At 38.6% G+C, this 22578-nt stretch overlaps 5 protein-coding genes across 6 annotated transcripts; 3 read left to right on the top strand and 2 right to left on the bottom strand.

The window, feature by feature from the left end:
• Nucleotides 1-298: 298 nt before the first annotated feature.
• On the top strand, nucleotides 299-4052 carry LOC109177947 (aldehyde dehydrogenase family 3 member F1). The gene is made up of 10 exons (XM_019327455.1): nucleotides 299-850; nucleotides 1044-1112; nucleotides 1714-1810; nucleotides 2002-2208; nucleotides 2405-2526; nucleotides 2672-2776; nucleotides 2878-3050; nucleotides 3152-3242; nucleotides 3357-3506; nucleotides 3610-4052. Exons 1-10 carry the CDS (start codon nucleotides 656-658, stop codon nucleotides 3859-3861), a joined length of 1461 nt encoding a protein of 486 aa, XP_019183000.1. The 5' UTR covers nucleotides 299-655; the 3' UTR covers nucleotides 3862-4052.
• Nucleotides 4053-5995: 1943 nt separating this feature from the next.
• On the top strand, nucleotides 5996-8765 carry LOC109177894 (monothiol glutaredoxin-S10-like). Its single transcript, XM_019327377.1, has 4 exons — nucleotides 5996-6573; nucleotides 8043-8116; nucleotides 8246-8344; nucleotides 8446-8765. Exons 1-4 carry the CDS (start codon nucleotides 6023-6025, stop codon nucleotides 8499-8501), a joined length of 780 nt encoding a protein of 259 aa, XP_019182922.1. The 5' UTR covers nucleotides 5996-6022; the 3' UTR covers nucleotides 8502-8765.
• Nucleotides 8766-9183: 418 nt separating this feature from the next.
• On the bottom strand, nucleotides 9184-13484 carry LOC109177562 (probable methyltransferase PMT27). Its single transcript, XM_019326949.1, has 8 exons — nucleotides 11988-13484; nucleotides 11767-11916; nucleotides 10809-11079; nucleotides 10600-10710; nucleotides 10338-10512; nucleotides 9984-10256; nucleotides 9645-9839; nucleotides 9184-9571 (listed from the first exon to the last, which is right to left on the bottom strand). Exons 1-8 carry the CDS (start codon nucleotides 13242-13244, stop codon nucleotides 9355-9357), a joined length of 2649 nt encoding a protein of 882 aa, XP_019182494.1. The 5' UTR covers nucleotides 13245-13484; the 3' UTR covers nucleotides 9184-9354.
• Nucleotides 13485-14092: 608 nt separating this feature from the next.
• LOC109177895 (thioredoxin H1) lies at nucleotides 14093-15385 on the top strand. 2 transcript variants are annotated; one of them, XM_019327379.1, is made up of 3 exons: nucleotides 14093-14267; nucleotides 14874-14996; nucleotides 15073-15385. In XM_019327379.1, exons 1-3 carry the CDS (start codon nucleotides 14181-14183, stop codon nucleotides 15226-15228), a joined length of 366 nt encoding a protein of 121 aa, XP_019182924.1. In that variant the 5' UTR covers nucleotides 14093-14180; the 3' UTR covers nucleotides 15229-15385. The 2 variants fall into 2 exon arrangements, with proteins under 2 accessions (XP_019182924.1, XP_019182923.1); XM_019327378.1 differs by lacking the exon at nucleotides 14093-14267 and having other exon boundaries at nucleotides 14666-14996.
• Nucleotides 15386-15482: 97 nt separating this feature from the next.
• LOC109177893 (beta-galactosidase 3-like) lies at nucleotides 15483-21287 on the bottom strand. Its single transcript, XM_019327376.1, has 19 exons — nucleotides 20925-21287; nucleotides 20738-20833; nucleotides 20337-20449; nucleotides 20167-20233; nucleotides 19717-19809; nucleotides 19482-19625; nucleotides 19265-19353; nucleotides 18832-18937; nucleotides 18639-18726; nucleotides 18332-18450; nucleotides 18080-18244; nucleotides 17772-17953; nucleotides 17533-17642; nucleotides 17331-17440; nucleotides 17037-17147; nucleotides 16838-16951; nucleotides 16553-16755; nucleotides 16114-16450; nucleotides 15483-16013 (listed from the first exon to the last, which is right to left on the bottom strand). The coding sequence occupies exons 1-19, from the start codon at nucleotides 21081-21083 to the stop codon at nucleotides 15891-15893; spliced, it is 2529 nt and encodes an 842-aa protein (XP_019182921.1). The 5' UTR covers nucleotides 21084-21287; the 3' UTR covers nucleotides 15483-15890.
• Between the last annotated feature and the right edge of the window lie 1291 nt (nucleotides 21288-22578).

Genomic DNA, 22578 nt, shown 5'->3' on the forward strand with positions numbered 1-22578 from the left:
TTCTTCATATTTATTAGTTGTCTACAAAATGGTTTATTTATTATGAATTTTAATTATATAAAGCAATATCACAATCGTACAAGATTTGGAATTAAAATTAAAATGCCAAAAATCTAAAAATAATAATAAAATAAGAGAATGTGAGATTACCTGAGAAATTAGAAGGTATTTCACATTTCCTTCTAATAGTTAAAAATTTAATATAGAAATTTTATAATATTCTCTAAAAAAAAATTACATAAGCTGAACCAAATATATTTCCAAAGTAAATATAATATTAGTTGTCTTATATTTTTTTCTTATGACTTCAATCAAACGCCCCCTAAGATCCTATATCAACGCAATCAAACACTAATACGAAATTGCGTTGAAAAAATGTTTATCCAGATATCCAATTATCCAGTATGCTATTTTGGACTTTCCTAGCAGAGCTTCATTCCAATATCCAAAAGGGCAAATGAGTTAAATTTGATGTACAGACGTGATTACATGAATTGTCAACATCATATATCTTCACGAACGGTGTATACACATATTTAATATATATATACGCATACGAAAAGCTGTGATGTTGAGCTATACATAGGTGCTCTGTATTGTAAAATTACAGAGGGGAGAGAAGAAATTGCGCAGAAGATTCGTAGGGAGAGCGGAGATGGCCGTGGACGGGGTAGAGAAAGAGTTGAGCGAGTTGAGACGGACGTTCGAGAGCGGAAAAACGAGAGGGGTTGCGTGGAGGAAAGCGCAGCTTCAAGCCATAATCAAACTTATTTCTGAGAATGAAGATTCGATCTTCGAAGCTTTGAAACAAGATCTTGGGAAGCACCGAGTTGAAGCTTATCGCGATGAAGTAACTCTTCTCTTCTTCTTCTTCTTCTTCAAATCTAACTAAGTTTTTTTGGATTTATTTGGTTTCAAGCGTTGGATTTTGGTTTGGATATTTGATTAATCAACTTAATTTGTTTGTCTTGGAGGTTATTTGTGCTTCAATTGTTGGCAACTTTGCTGGGTTTTACTTCATGGTTTGATGATTGCTTCTGCAGGTTGGTGTTCTAACGAAATCTGCAACCCACGCTTTGCACAATCTTGAGAAATGGATAGCCCCCAAGAAGGTTTGTCTCACCTCACTCCCTATATATATTGTGCGAATGCTCATTCGGTGATAATTGATTGTGCATTTAGAAACAGGTATATATGTAATTACAACATCTTGTAACGCCTGATTGTGCATTTCTGTAATTTTTTGTAATTACAATTGTGCATCTTGCTTTTATGTAATTACGACTGTGAATCTTGTGATGTTTTATGTACATTTGCTCATAATTGATTGTGCAGTTTGCAGTTCTTACAGGAGGGGTAGTTATCATGTGATCCTTCCCATATATATATATATGTGTGTGTGTGTGTGTGTGTGTATAAAAGAAGAATTTACTTTGTTTTATTATCTTTGAAATGTGCAAAAAATTCAATGTTGTATGGAACAGTGTAACATCTTGGATGTTGCCTTGTTTTTGTTTTGAGGAGTTGAACAGAGTTAATTAGTGCAAAAGTATAAATCAAAGGTAACCAAAGTGATGCAATGCTGTATTTGTTGAATGGTTTAACTGAGCTTGAAACTTGCCTTTTGAAATTCAATGCTATAATGGTTCTTGTAAGATTGACCAATGCATAGCTCAAGAATTTGCAGAATCACTAATTGTATAATCTTTGCAGGGGAAACTACCACTGCTTTACTTCCCCGCAAAAGCGGAAATTATGCCCGAGCCACTTGGTGTAGTTCTCATATTTTCGTCTTGGAACTTCCCCATCTGTGAGTAACTCCGGTTCTGCTGGCTTATCTGATCTGCCTTGACTTATCTTATTTCCTGCAGAAACAGACACGTATAACTGTATAAGACTATAAGCGCGCTTTTGCACTTCATAGTTCCGTTGGCTAAATTTGTATGAATCTGGAACGTGTTCAGTACACTCGTGTTTAGGCACTTTTCCTGTAATTTGCAGCATTAGCTTTAGATCCATTGATTGGAGCAATATCAGCTGGAAACACGGCAGTCGTAAAACCTTCTGAACTGGCACCGAAATGCTCCTCTCTTCTAGCTGATATGGTCCCTCGTTACTTGGATTCCAAAGCAATTAAAGTCATTGAAGGTGGAAGAGATGTAGCCGGGCAACTACTGCAGCAGAATTGGGACAAAATCTTTTTTACGGGTACTTCTCATTCAGTTTGTTTGAACATTTTATTTCTTGCTAAAAAAAAAAGCGAAATTCCCTCGTTCCCGTGGCTCCACACCCTGGCCCTACAGGATAGTGGAGGGGTAAATCACGGTGGCTCAGGATAGTGGAAGATTTTATTTCTTTGTGTATGTAGGATTGTTTAGGTTTCTCTTTGTGGTGTTTTTTTCAGGTAGCCAACAAGTAGGAAAAATTGTCATGTCTGCTGCTGCAAAGAACTTAACTCCTGTAACTCTAGAGCTGGGAGGGAAGTCCCCCGCCATTGTTGACTGTATACCTGCACCCGACCTAAAGGTTCGTCTTTTAAATTTATAATTCTTTCAAGTTATGATATAGGGCAGAGATATCCATGTATTTTCAATTTTCATTCAAGAAGAGCATTACGTATAACGTATTTACATGGAATCACTAATCTTTCTTATCTCTATACGGTTTAAAGGTTGCAGTCAAGAGAATAGCCAGTGCAAAGTGGGGGGCATGTAATGGCCAAGCATGTATAGGAGTTGATTACGTGCTTGTGGAGAAGGAATACGCTTCTGTTCTGGTATTTCGATAGCAAAGCCCCGCCCGCCCATTTGTTTTTCATTCTTTTATCTGTTTGATTTTGAACGGTTGGAACTTACAAATGCTAGTTAAATTTTCCAGGTTGAATCATTGAAGAAGTGTATCCATCACTTTTATGGTGACAACATTAAAAGTTTAGATAACATTTCTACGATTGTGAACAAGCACCACTTTGATAGAGTGCGAAATCTTCTCAAAGACCCCCGGGTTACAGCTTCCATTATCTATGGTGGTTCGATAGACGAAGAAAATCTGTAACTTCCTATATCCCTTTCTACTCTTTGCTTTACATATATGGCTGGATTCTATATAGTTTCCCTGATTTTATTGTTATCGATCTTATGGACTGCCACAGGATAATAGAACCAACAATACTGCTGAATCCTCCACTCGATTCCGATATCATGACTGAAGAAATATTCGGTCCATTACTCCCTATAATTACTGTAAGAAGCAATAGATTCTTAAATATTGTACCATATATTAAAATGTTTGAAGTAGCATCATCTCGAAACTCCAGTTCTATAGAAATATCTGACTATATGCAATCTGTATGGTAGGTAAATAAAGTCGAAGAAAGCATTGAGTTCATAAGAGCGAGGCCAAAACCCCTTGCACTGTATGCATTTACGAAAAATGAAGCATTAAAGGAACGTATTTTGCTGGAAACGTCATCTGGAAGCGTGGTTTTCAATGACACCATGGTCCAGGTACGCCCTCCATTTCTATTGAAGCACTTTTTTTCCTGAATATATAATGCCGATTGGGATTTGACAAGGAATGGACCGTCTCGTTTCCTTGAAACATTTGCAGTTTGTATGTGATGCATTACCATTTGGAGGCGTTGGACCGAGTGGTCTTGGGCGTTACCATGGGAAGTACTCGTTTGACACATTTAGCCACGAGAAAGCTGTGTTGCACAGGACCTTCCGCCTCGAGCTGGAGCCCAGGCATCCTCCATGGAACGATTTTAAGCTGGATTTTGTGAGACTGGCCTACAGGTTTGATTATTTTGGACTAATATTGCTCTTGACTGGGTTGAGAAGATTATTCAGATCATGGTAATGATGAACCTTCAAACTGTTGCTGCTCTGAGAATATGAATATCCTCTGTAGAATCTGACATTATATGAATATCCTCTGTAAAATCCGAAAATATATTTTCAATGTCTGTGAAAACAGCTGATAATCAAGCTCAACATATATGCCAATCATGTGAAACAACCTTATCCCATATCACCATATGCTATTTATAATTGTGATATTGTCATGAATCTATATATTTCCAGCATTCACTCTTCTGTCATGCAGTATGGTCCTCATGTCACAATTATATCAGTCAAGACAAAATTCATGAATATTTTATTGATCTGCCCTCAGCCTGATTTTTATTTTTGGGTGATGAAAGAAACTCGCAGTCACTCTGTGTCATTTGGTAAACTTTACACTTGTGGGGTGTTAGTAAGAATTAAACTCGTGAGTTGTTACCAATTTTTATTTGTTTGATTAATTATTGAGAACATGTTAAAATTGATTTGGGTCAAATTAATAACTTATCAAACTATTCAGATACAATAATTATATTTCACTGACTCTATATATATTTATAAGTTGATTAAGCATATAACATCTTGATATAGGGACCATGATCCACATTGGAATTGAACTATTGATAAATGGTCATTTTTGATGTATTAAAGATTCATTTTTAAATTTGAAGTAGTATATAAAAATTAACATGCAATACACTAAAAATAAATTTTTAGAATATAAAAAAAATTCAATAAATTAAAAATAAACATATATGCCAAGCGATTCACATTGCAATATAGATTATAGTTCATGATACAATGATTGTTTTATATATTGTACAATAGAAACTCACAAATTATATTGTGGACCATGGTCTACAATGCAATATGAACAATTGATAAATGCCCATTTTTAATAGGGAAAATGAGTCAAATATACCATCGAATTTTACCTAAAAATTTAATAAGGCCCCTAAACATTTAAAGGTTACAATTAAATTCATCAACATTGTATTTTTGGTGCAATGAAATTAAAAATTGGTTAGTGAGATCACTAGAGTTCCGACAACGCTTCAGCACAAATTCCAACATGAAAACGATTGGCGACCTATGAACAGTTGCCCGTGGCCATTAAAGCGGAGAAGGAAGGCGACTCCGCTTCAATGGCAAACCGACGACTGTTCGTTGGTCACTAGTTGTTTTCTTATCAGAATTTGCGTTGGAGTGTTGCCAGAGGTTACTGGAACTTTAGTGACTTGTTATTACAATCCACTAATTGTTTTTTTTAGGTTTTATTACACCAAAATACAATGTTGATGGGTTTAATTTCAACTTTAAAATATTTAGGGGCCTAATTGATTTTTTAGGTGAAGTTCGAGAACTTATTTGACTCTTTTCCCTTTTTAATATACTACGTGCTCACTATAAGGTATTGAAAATTCATTTTTAAGTATGTTACTTAAAAATGAACCTTCAAATAACCTAAAAATGAACATTTAGTATATTAAAAATAAATTTTTTAAAAGTGGATGTTCAATTTATTAAAAATGAATCTTAATGTTAGTATTCCATCTTACAAGGTATATCATGATCTGCCCGCATGAATAACGCAAACTATATCGTGCACCGCGGATCAAAACGACGTCGTATACATTGCAGTGTCAATTTAACACAATTACAGTTTCACTTTGATATAACTACAGTTTCATTCGATATTTATAGACTCAAATATGTGAGAATGTTATTTAACTTTATTTTATATACACTATAGTTTTATTAAAACACAACTACATTATCATTTTGATATAATTACAGCTTCATTGTACAATATACACTCAAATATGTGAAATGTTATTCAGTTTCATTTTATATACACTGCAGTTTCACTTCACCACAACTACAGTATCATTTTGATATAACTGCAGTTTCATTTGTCGTGAGGCAGTGTCGGTTTAAATATACTGTAGTATCAGTTGGTGTTTAATACACCAAATATGTGATCTCCGTTAACGGAAACGGCGCCGTTTTTTACCGTGGTGCATGTGCACCGCAATCTACGATATAACGACTGCATGAATAACTCAACTAATCATAGAGATAAAATTTGTGACATGAGAGATAAATTTGGACCTGTATGTTATGTGCGGACCCTGATCCATGGTATAACAATTGCTTTAAAAAGCATTTAATTGATAATGGGCCTACAGTACAAAAGGCCCAAAAGTACGGAGTTTGTGCGAATGGTTTTTCATGATGGAGCGGATGTTAGAGCGACGGGATCTGCGTGTAATAATTGGCAAACCCATTGTTCCGCCGCCATGAATTTGACCGGCCCAGCAGGCGTCTCAGCCAAAACTCTCACCGGTTTCTCAGCAAAATTGCCCATTTCCGCCACTAAATCCGAACTCCGATCGCACGAAATCTTTCACTTCTCTCCCTCCAACCAATTTCACCATCTCTGTAACAACCTCATAGTTCCCTCCGCATCCAGGAAGCCCTTCGCGCTCTCCTCTCGTCTCCACCCTCCGGAACTTCCAACACTCTCCGACGTCTGTAGAACAAAAATGGGGAGGTTGATTGGTGAGTGTCCTCGTAGGCAAACCCTAGCTTTAATTGCGGCTCTGATGGGAGTCTTGCTGATGGGAAATGGTCCTGAAAGAGCCCTAGCGGCCAATTCTCCGTCTGCTTTCGTTCAGAACGTCATTTACTCCAACAAAATCGCTATCTTCTCCAAATCTTACTGCCCGTAAGTCCATCGTTTCTCTTATTGCCCAATTCGTTGACTTATCTGCAGTTTCTGTTAATTCGAAATTGAGGTCATTGATGGCCGGAATTTGGCTGTAGTTTCACTAGTTTGGTGCTTCGGTATCTACTTTAATCGACTACTTACTAAAGTTCATTACTTATCAATCATGAATGTAATATTCATTAAAAAAAATATGTAAATGATAATTTGCCATCAACTACGAATTCAACGAAGTAAGCAATAATCACTAAAAATCTTTTAATTGAAAAATAGCAGAAAGAGTTAATTTCGTATTTAGTCTTCACTCATTTCCAATTTTAGTCTTGGACTTTTAAGTTTTAAAGCTAAGGAATTTAGTCTTGAGTATTAGAAACAATTGGCACCATGGCCATGACTTTCTAATTTGAAAAGCTAACGGTGGATTACAATTAGAAATGATTCAATACTTAAAGAATTAAATTTGATAGTTTTAGAAGTCAATGACTAAAATTGAAAATGAGTGTAGTCAGGACTAAATCCGGAATTAACTTTAACAAAAATAACCATAAACATTCTTTTTTATATAAGTTATATGCAATATTAGTTGCAATTATGGAAAGGTCACAATTTGTTTGAGATTCCAATTCTTAACTTTGTGTTTTCTTTTATGAGTATGCTTGTTGTTTCTATAATCTTAGGAATCATGTTAGTCAGCACTGGGTGCAATGTAAGCCAGGGCATCCATTTAGTTGCCTGGAGTACATAATAATGTTCTAGATGTTCTCAAACTATATTTAAGCTTATCACCTTTCTATATGATTTTATGACAGAATATTTTACAAGGTCCCTACTTTTAGTGTGTAGATGGTATTTAATGCTTAGAGTTCTTGTTTTGATGTTGAGATAACTCTGCTTGCCAATTGATGTTTAGAATTCTTTCTAAAACCAAGATGTTATTTTGAGAATGGGTGACACCGATTTAAAATCTGACAGAAGGCATCAGCAACGAGCTCTTTTCTTAGTATTCTTAAGTTGTTGATTACATAAGATGATAAGAATTAAGGTTTCATGTTGTTCTAAACTACCATGGTTGTTATTATCTGCTGCCACATAGTTATGCAAAATTTGATATGGATTACCATCTGCTACAAAATTATTTGTTTGAATTACTATTAAGCTGTTGGCTTGGTAACCACAAGGTTTTCAAGTTTGACCCCAGTGGGGGTGGCCTATTGACCTTCTTGGTTTGAGCCGGTCAACCTAGGCTGGTTTATCTCCTTGTGGTCCTTTGTTATCTATAGTCACAAGGTGGGGTTTACCTAGTGCTCACCCTCGGATAGTGGTTGCGGATTTCCCTCGTCACTCAAAAAATTAGCACTAATTCATTGCTATAGAAACTTGAACTTGGAAAAATGCAGCCAAAATTGAGAAGATTGTAATTCTCTTTACTCTTCACCTATGCTTAATCTCTACATGGATTTCAAACCTAGGTATTCCGTGCGTGCAAAGCACGTATTTGAAGAACTAAAAGAGAAACCTTTTGTTGTGGAGCTGGATCTTCGAGGTATTTCATCCTTGTGCCCTTCTTTTTTCAAGATGGAGGAAAACAAGGGAACTAAAGATTGAAATTACTACCAATGTGCATTTATTACAATTTGTACTGGCTTGTGATGGTTTTGTTGGGCATATACAGACGATGGGCACCGCATTCAAGATGTCCTTCTAGATCTGGTGGGCCGCAGGACAGTCCCACAAGTATTTGTGAATGGGAAACACATTGGTGGATCTGATGGTGAGCCTTAAATTTTCAATTATTTGTCTGCTACTACTGGTTTCTGCTATCTGTATAACTAATTTCCCCCACCACTTTTTCTGTATTCACATGAAAATTAGATCTCTACAGTGCTGTAAAAAATGGGCAACTGGGAACTCTTCTTGCCAAAGAATAACTCCAAAGGATGATGCTGAGAGATTGATTATAGCGTCGCAACTGAAGTGGCTGCCCGCAGCATGCCTGGAAGACTGAACTAAATTTTGTAGGACAATCTTGTTCTTGGCTGGCCTATTTCAACTGTTTAGGTTGTACCCATGTCAATCTGAGGTTGGATACATTTGTAATAATAATAGTGACTATTTTGTATTTCAATTAGTGAAAATTTAAATTTGATTGCATGGTTGCATATAATGACAACTTTCTATTGCTTCGTGTTACATATCCAAATTGTTTAGGATGTTGGCTTGGTAGCCTTCTTGGTTTGAACGGGTTAATTATGGACAATTTAGGTTAGTTTACCTCCTTGTGGTCCTTTGTCGGTTAGGGTCACAATGCGAGTTTTATCCAGTACACACTCTCTGATTCTGGTTACGAGTATCACTCGTCATCCAAACTTTTCAGGCTAAGGTTATTTCCTTGTGGTCCTTTGTCGGCTAGAGTCACAAGGTGGAGTTTACCTAATGCACATCCTCGCGTAATGACTGCGAGTTTCTCGTCATCCAAATTGTTCAGCTTTGGTTTTGTATATATCATCAGAATTTTAAGAAAATGTTACACTGATAAACTAATGGCAAAAGATTTTACAGTCTTGGAACTTCATATATGGATTTGGCAGAAAGGAGATATGACAAATGAGGTGTAAAAACTCCAATAGCCATTTCATCAGGATAGATCTTTGTTTACAGTAAGGTAATAAGTAACCAAAAGGACAGTAATTGACCTCACTGTAACAACCCTAATGAATCTACCAAGAAGCTGATGTCTCCATAGCGCGAAAATACTATGATTATCTCGAATCTGTGTTTAAATCAGGTTGAAGCTGTATATGTTTCTGGTCTCCATTCGGTTTTCTGAGCACTAAGCATTCCATCTTGTTTTTGGTAGAAGGTCATCCGAACCTCCCAATGCAACGACTTGAGCAACTCCTCTACTTCCCTAATCGTTCCAGAGTCGTCTTGCACGATCAATTTGCCCCCGGGTCTAACTATTCTGTCAACCTCTGCCACGACAGCAGTAATCTTGCACCTGCAGGAGGTATTGTAAGTAGTTATGATCTTCTGTGTAATAAGAAAAAAGTGGTTAATTGCGTGACTTCTACCTTGTTTTCAGCCTCGAGAAGAGATGATCTGCATGCAGGAGATCGTATGATCTTGGGTAGGTGCTGAAGGATTCACACCAGTCATGGTACATTCCAAAGAGGCCTCGCTCATAGATGATTGGAAGCGTGTCTGGAGAGTCTATGTTCACCACATTCATCACCCACACTTTGAGGTCCTTCAGTGCCGCTGCAAATCTGTAAGTAAACATTAAGGGGGCGTTTACTTCTGTTCTCTGTTTTCTGTTTTCTGTTTTCTGTTCTCTGTTTTCGAAAATTGAAATTGAAAACTTGTTTACCAGTACTTCATCAATGAATGAATGTTGTTTATAGTGTTTTTACCCCCCATAAACTGCTCTCATGTCCATGATGTTTCTGACAGTGGACCAGTTAATGCCCAATCCGCTCATGTACGACCTGCTGACGACGTGTTTCCAGTGCTCATAATCGGCTGCAAAGTCCTCGGGAGCTGGTTTTCCATATATCCCCACCTGAGACCTGTTTAGCCAATACGGTGGTGTTTGAAGTCTCTCCGGCCATTCCTTAGGCCACTTTGATCCTCTCTGCGTCTCGTCTGTTTGGACTCTGTGCATGCATGATTGCAGAGGTACATACCTGAAAAAAAGTACATTCCAATCATAGAAATCTCTGAAATAAGTTGGAATTGTAACTTCAATTCACTGCTTCTGAGCTTACCATGCAGCGTTAGGATCATCATTCTTTTTACACATTGGAGGCTTTTTGCTTTTCCTTTGATTGTAGCAATCGTTCGAGACTGGTTTGTGATAGATAGCTGCACCAATCGAGTTTAGTTTGTCCTTCTTGATGGCAACAAGCTCCCAGCACATCGACACTGTTAGAGCAGACATTGCTGGATGGGAAGAAATCAAGAAAGTGTCATTTTTCCCAGACAGAATCAAGAAAAAAAGGGTGAGATTTAACTTTTAAGTCCTCCTACCTTTCCAAATCTTCACATCTTCTGGGAGTTTTTGGTACACTGGAGTTGCAGACCAGATAAAGTAGCCTCCAGGGCGAAGAACTCGATTCAGTTCCAGAAGAAGCTTTCCACCTTCATCCATCCCGGATTTAACATGTTAGAACAGCATTCAGATAAGTTTGATCTGAAAGTTAATTCAGAATATATAGAGAGGGGATCGAGAAACTAACCTTGAATTTGCCAAGGGACTCTGCAGCGCGCACAATGCACAACATCAAAGACTCCGCTTGGGAATGGCAGCCTTTGGGTGCCCATAACAGCAGATATTGCAGGAATTCCCCTTTCCAGTGCGAACTGAATTTGAGCTTCGTGTTCATCTTTAGGCGCAAAGGACATCGCCAGAACATCTCTATCAAATAGGTAGCCACCAAAGCTAGCAACTCCACAGCCAACATCCAAGACTACTCTGGTATGTTTTCCCCATGCAATATTAGGAACTGCCTACACCCATTATTCATATCACAAAATTAGACTCTCGGTGGGAGCGGCCTATTGGCCTTCTTGGTTTGAACCGATCTGGTTTACCTTCTTGTGGCTGGGTAGGATCACAAGACGGAATTTACCCAGTGCACACCCTCGCACTGTTGTAAAAATCGGCCTAGGCAGCACCTAGGAGCTAGGCGCCCCTAGGCCGTTCCGCTTTCACTATTAGGCGCCCAAAAATCGGCTGGGCGCCTAGGCGGCAAAATCGGCCTAGTCGGTTGATTTTGTCCGATTTTTACTGATTTCATCCGATTTTGACCAATGTCGTCTGGTCCAGCCCTACGTGTACTAGTTTGATATTTTGAATATTTGGATAATTGAAATATTTGAGTATTTCATATTTGAATATTTTTATTTTTTAATATTGTTTTTGATGTTATGACCTATTAATTATCATTATTTCATTTATTTGAATGTGTTATTTAATTGAATGTTGAAAACAACTTCATTAAAATTGTCAAAGTGCAAGTCTGCCACTATTTTTTTGACGCCCGCCTAGATTCATTCCGCCTAGGTGCCAGGCGCTAGCCGCCCCCAGACTAGCTCCTAGTGCCTACTGCAACCATGCCCTTATGGGATGGCTGTGGGTTTCCTTCATCACCAAAAAAAAAAAAAAAAAAATTGGAGGTGATAAAGCTAGCTTACCTGTTGGAGAAAATCAATGTAATGTAAGGCTCCATGGATGAACTGAGTACCACCACCTGGAAAAACAAGGAATTCTCCAGAAACTTTCACCCAATTTTGGTGCCCCTTCACCTCTGCCAATAATGTGTTTGGCACATTGTGATACCATATCTGCACCATTACACATAACTGTTAAGAGTGAGTCCACATTGAAAACCAAGAGAAACATATATCATATATACCTTCTCTCTGCTTTTAGGCCATTCAATTGGTCTCTTGTACCCTTTTGGTAGCTGGACAAGACATGTCGGAGGCTCCTCGGGGCAATGGCGTTCGCGATGCTCGAAATGTCTCCTGGTTCTTAGCTTGTGTAAGGCAGGCTCATTATCCAAACATGGTATGTAATCTTGACCGGCCGTCACATTGCACAGTTGCCAATTCGGGCTTGGGATAATATTGTTTTCTTGTTCATCTGTTGTCTTTGTCCTTTCTTTCTGGCTCACAGATTGAACAGCTTGAGTCGACCAGGCCTTCTTTGAATCCTTAGACTCCGATGGAATCTGGGGCGAGGTTTTCCTAGCTGGAACTGAATCAATTTGAGCTTTTTCTTGATTTGAATCAGTTGAGGAGGAGGAGGAGAAAGAAGGGTGAGTTTTGAGAGTGTCTTCGTCTCCAGATACTGTTGCCTCATCGTGTTGGATTTGATCTTCGCTTGTTATGCCTTGAGATTCGTGTTCCGGGTGCCTTTTTGGCTGGACTTGATCGTCTTCCTGTTGCTGCTGCTGTTCTAGTCTTTTCTGTTGATCTTCATCGGAGATCATGTTTTTGGTCGGGTCTAAAGTGTCTTGGCTGTCGGTTTGTGGATCATGAACCTTAATTTCGTCAGTTTCCGGCTGCTGGGTATCATTTGGTGTTGTTGTTTGGTCGGATTCCGTGTTTTGCGCGGCGATGGAGCTCTCCTCGACGGCCGCCGTTTGAGTCTCCACTTCTTTCTGCCGTTTCTCTTGCTCGGATTCCTCTGCGCCGTCCCCTTTCGCTCTCCCGCTCTGCTTCTCCTCCACCACCGCCACCACGTCTTCTATTTCCGGTTTCTTAATACTACTACTCTCCAAATCGCCGGTCTCTTGGTCGGCGGCGGCCGCGGCCGCCGCCTCCTTGTTCCGACGGTCGTCGTTTTCCGTCTCAAGATCCTTCACGTCGTCGCTATCGCGGTCCGTTGCCTTGATGGCGTCGTCCGGGAGGTCGCCCGGGTGGTCCTCGAACGACGACGCCTCCTTATTAGGATCTGTGGCGGTCGAGCTGGCGCCACCTGACGAGGCGGTGGCTCTGGCGGTTGTTTTCGGCGGAACCACCGCGGTGGAGGCGGAGGAGGAGGAGGAAGAGAGTATCCATACACCGAAGAGACACAAAGCTACAAAGGCGATGGGAGTGATAGTGGAGGAGTAGGACGTAGTGGACGCTCTTCTTCCGACGCCGCCACGGACCTTTCCTAAGGCCATGCTAGCGAGTAATCGAGCGAGCTTGGAGCAATGGCGTTAATGGAGGTGGAAGGGATTTGGGATTGGGCTGTGGAAGAAGACAGAAGAGAAGTAATGTAGGAAATAAGAATTGTAAGATCCACGAGAATAGGACTAGGAATTAGGAAACTTGCTTTTTTGTTTGTTTTTAACTAACAACGGTTTGCTACTTTGTTCTTCTTTCTGTTATTCCGTTACTTATTTCTTCCCGCGGTTTTCTACTAGAGCTCATATTACGGAGTATATTATTCGGTGTTTATTTTTGTCAGGGTTCTCGTAACAAGATGGATATAAGATATAAATTTATTTTTAGTGTATCACATATTCACTTTTGACTTGTAATTCACTAAAATAAACTCAATACACTTATAATAAACCTACTAAAAAAACATATACTCCATAGTACATTAAAAATAAACTTGCAGTATATTTACTAGGTGCACAATATAATTTATTGATATGATTGGAGTAACTTTGTCACAATTTTTTAAAGATCTATCTATTTGTTACTCTATATATATATATATATATATAAAACATCTAGAATCACATACTTAATTCAAAAACTTATGAATAAGCTTCTTAAAATAGTGTCTGACTCTCCCAAATGAAGGTTATAAATTCAAACTCTAATGGGACGTGATTATAACAGAGTCAATAGTACTAAAAAAAAAAAAAAAACTCTTAAAATAGTCCTACTATTAAAAAAAAAAACTCATTGTCCAATGGCTCTTACAAGTTACAATTTGATGTTAAACATTACATTAACATTTTTGTAAAATGTGATATATAAAAGGCAAATCCGTAAATAACTCTAAGGTGTATAAAACGAGTTGGAACCGTTGCAAAGAAAGCTAAGCGTAACAGGATTGTTTGATCGGTGTGAAGAAATCGCCGAGGAGAGGAGAGAAGAAGAAAATGGCGGAGGAGGGACAAGTCATCAGCTGCCACACCGTTGAGGCCTGGAACGAGCAACTCCAGAAGGGCAACGGTTGCAATAAACTGGTCTTTTTGCTGCCTTCTACCTGCTATATTTCCCTCGTTTATATCAACGTTTTTTTTTTTTTTTTGGATTTTGATTATCTTTTTGGTGGATCAGATATTTTATGTTTTATGATTCAGATTTTTGTCCTTCGTGATGATCGTTTACGTGACTGTTATGTGAATTGCTTTCAAATCAGCCTGTGTTGATTTGAAAAACGTCTTTATTTCCGATGATTATATTTATATATAGTGTTCTTGTGAATCTCTTTTCTATCTGAATCTCATCTCGTGATAGTATTGTTTTAGTTATTTACTCTTTTGTAGCCTGTATTTATTTGCTTGCTTAGGTGGTTGAGAACTGAGACGATGTTTGTTAATTTGTCACTGTTGTAAATAGGAAGAACATTGGATTAGGATCAATCACTTCTTATGGTAATGGAAGATATTGATCTAATTAACCTCTTAAATCGCATCAGAGCATTTAGTTGTTTCATATGTGATGATTGTGCGGCATAAATGCTCATACTTCCTCTTGACTGCAAGTTTTCAGAAAACAAAAATACTTTTGTCTGTTTTATATTCCCCCTTTTTACTTCAATTTGCTCATATATATGGCTGTTATTGCAGATGGTTATTGACTTCACTGCTTCTTGGTGTGGTCCTTGTCGAACCATTGCTCCGTTCTTGGCAGAGTTGGCTAAGAAGCTACCTAATGTTATCTTCGTCAAGGTGGATGTGGATGAACTTAATGTAAGACAAAACTATAATGCACATGTAAACTTAGAACTTATCTTGTTAGTGTTTATGGTTTGTTTCCTTTCTGCAGACAATTGCTAGTGATTGGGCCATTGAAGCAATGCCAACTTTCATGTTTCTGAGGGAAGGGAAGATTCTGGGTAAGGTTGTGGGAGCAAATAAAGATGAGTTGCAGAACACAATTGCCAAGCATATGAATACAACAACATCAGCATCAACTTCCTAGTCCGAGTTTCCTAGCTTTAGTTTTATATGGTCTTTAACTTGCGAACCGGCTGACTCGAAGTGAGTTAGAATTTGCTTTAGTTATCTTCTCATCATACTGTGATCTGAGTTTTTGTTTGAAACTGCATAACTATGGAATTCAAATGCCATTCTTGCAAGACCATTGGTCAGAATCCTGTCTTCATTTCAATGGAATTCTATACTGATTTACTGATAAGAATGAGAAATTTAGCAGAGAATAACATAGGGATACCAGACATTAAATTGTACACACTTGGCCATTTCATTTGCAACTAAGCAAACAATACAGATATGAAACAGGATGAAAGGGGGTCATACTAGGATCCATTCCTAACATGAACCTACTGGGCTTAATCCTCCCATTCAACACATGTTATCTTTCTCCTCATCACTCAACAATGCAAACACAGCCTATCTATTCCACATTTCCACTTAAAAGGGGAAAGGGAACCAGACTTAGTGGTAATCTGCAATCCTACACAAGACTATGCTGCACTCTCATGAAAGTTTTAATCACTCTACTTCAGAGAGGCCCCCTTCGGCACCTCTAAATAGTATCACCACTCGTTAATCTAACTATACTGCTTCTCCTGTGCTTTGCTCTTTCCCTTTTATGTATGTTTAAACATTCCCCTGGATCCCCTAATCCCACTGGTTAGGGCTGCAGACTGCTTCCACTGTCAAACGCTTCAACACGTTTGGGCATGGATCTCCAAAATTACTATTTGCTATTGCCACTGAGCATCTTTGTCTTCCTATACACTTCTGCAATGATTTCAACATTTATTGTGTAAATGAAACAAGATTCTGGGTGTTCGAGTAATGATGTTGTTTTTAAGGTGAGTGAAACAGAAAAATTTGATACCTTTTCTAAGATTGTGTGTGAGCTAGGAGCATGGCAAGGTCCTTGCTGGAAGTTCCCGCAGGTTCCCAGTGGAGTTCCAAAGCTGGCAAACTTGATTGAGGAAATAGATTGACCGGGGCTGCACCGAAGGTGGAGTTTTGGTTTGTGAAACTCCTCTTTTCTGCCATAGCTATCAGTCTGCAGGTTCTTGATATTTGGATGGAACTCAGCGACGTCTGCACAGACACTGGTTACTGATCTCTTCACAAGAGAAATTCTTGTCGGATCTCCCCCAAGTTCCTCAAAGAGAATCAACAGGTTTTCTGTTGGTTTTAACCAAGATCTAGGCACATGGTACCTTAAATTCACAAGAACAAGATTCAGAAAAACAAAAACAAATACTCCGGTAATCTTTTTGAATGTTGCAGTATATAGTCTCTTCAGGGAATTGGCAGCTCACCATCTCTGAGTTGGCTGTCCACATCCAAGTTGGCACTTTCTGGGCTTATAGCCTCCAGCATAATGGCAACCATTGCAATTTCCAGTGGCATATGCAGTCCAGTATCTACCGATGCTCTGACCATTGATCCATACTTGACCTTTGCCCATGCTCCTCATGTCTAGAGCCAACGGTTCATCTCCATCAGGTGCGTTGAAATATGCCTACAAAATTATCAAGGCTTAGTAACATGCGATGTTTCCATCACTAACACTTTCTTCCCTGATCAATTCTCCTACTCCATACCTTATGCCATGTTAGAGGTTGCTGTTTTTGTGCCATCAATGACCCTTGCATCCATTCAACAGAGGAAAGACCATTGGGGGAAACGAGATTCGTGGCCTCACCCTTAAGCCCGACCTGTTAACAAGGTATTCATGAGAAACAGAAAGTTGACACTGAATATCTGATCATTCAGAAATGGAAGTGCAGGATAAATGCATACCTGGTATGTCCATTTTGCGCGGGACAAGTCCCATTTTCCCTGGTCAAGTCCATGCAGTACAACAGGACCCAAGATTCCTGTGTTCCATGTCTCAAAATGGCCACCTATATTCTTCAAAAACAAACAGAAACAAGAGAAAAATGTCATTGTTTGGAAAAAAGAAAAAAAAAAAAAAAAAATCTCGAAAGGCTGTGGATGGCAGCAGGACTATATGAGTGTGTTGCAGATCTTTGTTTATTGCAGATGATGCAAAAATGGAAGTGTTGGTAAATAGTGAAGGAGGATTCCACTAACTGGGAGTCCAACAGCCACACTGAGCAATGCAATCCTATTTATTCCAGCATTGAGGTTAACTTTTCCATTAAATATGAATCTCCTGTTTTGCCTTGTGCCTGATACAGAACCTGTTTAATGAAATTTTTGTTCCACTATTAACAAGTGCAGACAAGAGTTATTCAATACTCACAACCATTTAGGAGCAGCTTCAAATGAGTACCTGAAAGATGTCCATTGATAAAAACAAGAAGAGCATGGCCTGCTGACTGCACTGTAAGCGTTGGGAGCTCACCACCATGCAAAAAGGACTCAGATGAACCAATGTCGACACTGTTTTGAAGACACAGGGAAAAAGAAATTCCATCATTATACAAGAAAGCTTGGCATTACCGGTTCAGAAGGTTTTACAAGCGACAGAGATACACATTGGTAGCCTTTTAGGTGTCATTCATAACTTACCTAGTTATGTACCACAGATAATCACTAGTATCCCTAGTGACATTGATTTGCTCCAAGAGGCCAAACGTGGTAAACAATGATGATCTGTCACCCAATGCAAATACATCTTCACTGTAAGTCTCCCATGAAAACATCTCTGAATTAGTTGGCAGCATTTCCATTTGTGATGTCTGAACTCCAACCTGCAGAAGGAATTTGAAAGATATTACATTTCCGAGAAGTATATGAAGTTGCTAAGCAACATCTCATGAAGATACGTAGGAGTTTAGTAACAATTGACAAAACAATAGGGTAGTCAGTTAACACACTTTTGCTGTATTGAAGACTACATTCCTGCAGTCAGGAAGGATGCTGATGGACCACGGTGGCAAATTATAGTGCCTGTTGTTAAACATCACTCTCACAGCAGATTGTGTATCGTAGTTTGAGAGAAAAGCTGCACAGCCTCCCATCTCTGAAGAGTATATATATGCCTGGAAGAAAAAAGTTTGAAATTTTTGTGTCAATGTAGGGATGAAATACTGCTGTGAAGTCAAATGATGAAAAGTAGAGGCAAATACCTGTTGAAGGCTTCCTAAAGATGTCACAGTAGGATCTGCTGAAACCAATGCTTTCTCACACAGTTTTACAGCCCTATGAAGCTCCTTCAAATGACCATACTTCGGTTGTCGGATCAGGCCTGCAACACATGCAGAAAATTGTCAAGTGAGAACTTTTCATGCATCTCTACTGATGGCAATGCATAATCGGCATGAACTGGGGTAAATACAAAACTGTCACTCTGCAATAGAAGGCCGTCATCTTCCAATACCAAAGGAGAATATTACATGTATCAGCAATAGTGAAAGGTATATAGTCAATTCTTACCATACTCATCAAGGGGAGCATCATAATCATAGCTTGTAGTGATGAAAGGGCCTCCGGCAGTGCGCCCAAAATTGGTGCCTCCATGGTACTGGTGACACGAGAGACAAGTTACCAAAATGGTCTTCCTTTGAGACATGTTATGTATATTCTTATTTCATCTTTCTTGACAGGAGTTAGAGATGAAGACACTAACCATGTAGTAGTTAACAAATGAACCTCCTTTCTGTATGAACTTAGCTACAGCAAATGCCAAATCTTGAACTGGCCGTTCATGATTTGGACTACCAAATTCTGAAAACCTTGCAGCATCAACAAAGGAAGAGTTATATAGGCCCTAACTTCTTTGATTTAAGGGAAAGCCTACAGCCGCTGCCCGAAGGTGCGTTCAGGGTAAAACCCGCCTTGTGACCCTAGCTGGCAAAGGACTACAAGGAGGTAAACTAGCTTAGGTTGTCCATAAGTGACTGGCTCAAATCAAGAAGCCCAATAGATAGCTCCAACAAAGAGTTGAAGTTTGAATCTTGTGGTCACCAAGTCAACAGTCCGACTAACTTGGCTGGGGGTTGCCCCCATAGGCCCTAACTTCTGATATCATGAAGAATCAGTATAAGTTACAGTACACATACCAACCACTCCAGGCCTCAGTCCAAATTGTGGGCTTGTAAGGTCTGTTGGGGGAGAACTTATCACAGTAGAAACCATTGCATGTGTTAATCTGTCAGAAAAGACAGCCAAAAAACCATACCACATTTAATATGGATAATGTTGTTGCCAAACCTGAGAGTAAGTCAATACTTATACAGCAAGACTTGGTCTGTAAAGAAAAGATTTGCAGTATCTTACCACAGGGTCAGGTGCATCTTCTTCCTTGCACATCACCCATGGGACTCCTGTGTTCGTCTCAAGAGCCATATTCGCCGCCCAATTCGCGTACTGATAGCCAGCATTACCAAGCACCTTGGCTTGGTGACCATATTCATTCTCTATCTGCAATACCACAACATCATATCAGCCACTATTCTCAACAGTTAACTGATGATATAACTTCATCCATGCCACAAAAGGTTGAGACACAGACCTGTGTGAGTATGATTGGGCCACCCTGAGACTCAAACAGATTATGGCTCTTCATCAAGTTCACAATTTTCTCTGTGAACCCTTTCATAGCCATCTGCATGCCATAAAACAACCCCATTCTCATTAACATTCAAAAACAAAGGCTAAAACATTCTTAACAAGTGTTGGGCCTTATTACAATGTCTTACAGAGTTAAGCTGTCGGCAACTAGTAAAAAAGGACAAGAACAAAGATGACTCCAAGTGGGAGCGGCCTATTGGCCTTCTTAGTTCGAGCTGATCAGCTATGATAATCTAGGTTGGTTTTCCTCCTTTGTAGTCATTAGCCAGCAAGGACCATAAGGTGAGGTTTACCCTGTGCACACTCTTGGGTAGTGGCTGTGGGTTTCCCTCGTCACCCTAACAATAAAGAAAAAAAAAAAAAGAAAAAAAAAAAAGACAAGAACAAAGACCTTGAATGGTTCATTATCTGTTCTGAAGCTAATACCAGGAACATACTTCAGCCACACTGGGAACCCACTGGACATGAACATTAAAAGGAGTAAATACTAAATATGCAGACAGAACATAACAATGAAATTTGATTCTGATATCTGCAGAAGAGCAGAGAATTAAAACTTACCCAAAATTCCATTCTCCACAAACATAAGGCCCAATCCGAAGATGGGCATAAAGCCCTGCTTTCTGAATCGTCTTCACAAACCTTACCAGGTCATACCTCCCTTCAAAATCATACTGCAATTCATACAGAAGAAGAATGCAGAGTACAAAAACCATTAATGCAGCTATATACAGAAGGGGAAAACAAAGTGAAATGGGAGCAATCCAACCAAATTGGTCAGACTATTTACTTGGTAACCATAAATTACAAGTTCAACTCCCATGCCTAACGGGGCGGCCTATTAGTCTTCTTGGTTTAAACCAGTCAGCTGTGTAGTTGCTGCGAGTTTCTCTGGTAATCTAGTAAAAAAAAAAAAAAAAAAAAAAAAAAAAAAAACAGTGAAATGAAGAGAAAAGTAGTACATTGCCAGGGGAAGGCTCATGGACATTCCAGAACACGTAGGTTTCAACCACGTCCAATCCTCCTTTTTTAGCTTTGTTAATAACATCTTCCCACATCTACACATACCCACAACAGATCTGAGCAAAATTTCCACCCAAAAAAAAAAAAAAAAAAAGTTTGAGTCTGTGAAGTGGAAATGTAGAGTACCTCGGGTGTGCTTCTGGGATAGTGAATGGAACCAGAGAAAAGCAATCTTCTTTGGCCATTGATCACTATTGCCTTCCTGTCATAAGTAACACTGCAATGAATCAGCCCACAATTGAGGAGGAACACCATGCACAACAACAATGCCCCCTTCTCCATCATTCCTTCACCTTTGAACCTCTCTCTCTCTCTCTCTCACTATAATCCTCAAGAATGCATACGTAAAACACCCAAAACCAGAGAGAATGAGGTGTTGTTTAGTTGGAGTTTGCGTGAGATGCAAGATGGTTCATTTTCCTCTCTCGACAGCAGCACAGTGAACTCACAGACTAAGACCAAGAACAGCAAGTCTCGCCGAGAGAGACGTGTATATTTATATATAAATAATACGGAGTAATATTTTCCATGAGTTTTTTTTTCCCATGATGACTATTTTTCACATTTAGTTTTCCATAATTAATCAATTTTTTTTACGTTTTGTCCTACCATTTTTAAATTCTTGCCTCATTTGATCCCTTGACCTAATTTTCAGCTATTATCACTGATCAAAATTTAGGCAATTGACTTATTTTGAAGATTAAAGTTGTCACTTTGGATTATTTTTTCTTAAACTTATCTCGAAGGATAACTAAAAATGACATTTTGCCCTTCAAGATAACTTGAGTGATATTAGGTTGAATGAACTAAATGTGGCAAAGATTTAAAAATTATTAGACCAAAGTGAAATTGATCTTAACAATCATGGGACCAAAAATAGAAAAAAGCTCTATTTTCTATATTAAGTATAAAATATCTCCTTTTTTTTTTGTCCGCAATCACAATTTGAGTGTTAGCACTAGGTAAATCTTTGTGATCATAATTGACAAAGAATCATAATAATATAAATGAGCTTAAATTACTTATAATTGACGGATTCAAACCAATATCTCATCTTTATACGTTACAAGTTGACTACATAAACAAAAGTAATAAGGATAAAAAACTTGTAATTAGCATCTTTAACTAGAAAAAAACTTCAATTAACCCTTTCAACTATCACAAAAACTTCAATTAGCACCACAACTATTTAAAAAAAAAAAAAAAAAAAAGACTAATTAAAGGTGCTAATTGCACTTTTCGATACTACACCCTGATATATACAAGATTATGTCATTCAATTTTACGTGTTTAAAACATGTTTATCATTATTTTTTGTCTAATGCTTATGTTGATTGAGACGTGGAGGGATGAATGCGTGAGTGTTGGGTTCAGAACCTGAAAAGAAAGCGTTATTTTAACTAAAAACTGTAAAAAAGAATAATTCAAAAAAAAAAAAAAAAACTGTAAAAAGAATAGTGAACATTGGGAAAAGTGAAAAACGAAGTGATGATGACAGCGACGAACCAGGAAGGGGACAGAGAAGAGCGTATCATATCATATGCAAATTGAAGAAGACGGAGTTTTGACTTTTGGGTTTTAGCGTAATATGCGGGACTGCGGGGTCGCAGGTGGTTGTGTTTTTCCGGGGTCAATATCGAATTTCTGCGAATTACCGGGGCGTTTGTTGTATTTTGTTAGGTTTATGTTTGACGTTGGAATGGACTATGAAAATGATATTGTCGGTGGGAAGTTAGTTACATTATTTGCTGAGATTTGTAGTATTCTAAAGGGTGTATGG

The sequence above is a fragment of the Ipomoea nil genome, unplaced genomic scaffold, assembly GCF_001879475.1.
Source record: "Ipomoea nil cultivar Tokyo-kokei standard unplaced genomic scaffold, Asagao_1.1 scaffold0805, whole genome shotgun sequence".
Lineage (NCBI taxonomy): Eukaryota > Viridiplantae > Streptophyta > Magnoliopsida > Solanales > Convolvulaceae > Ipomoea > Ipomoea nil.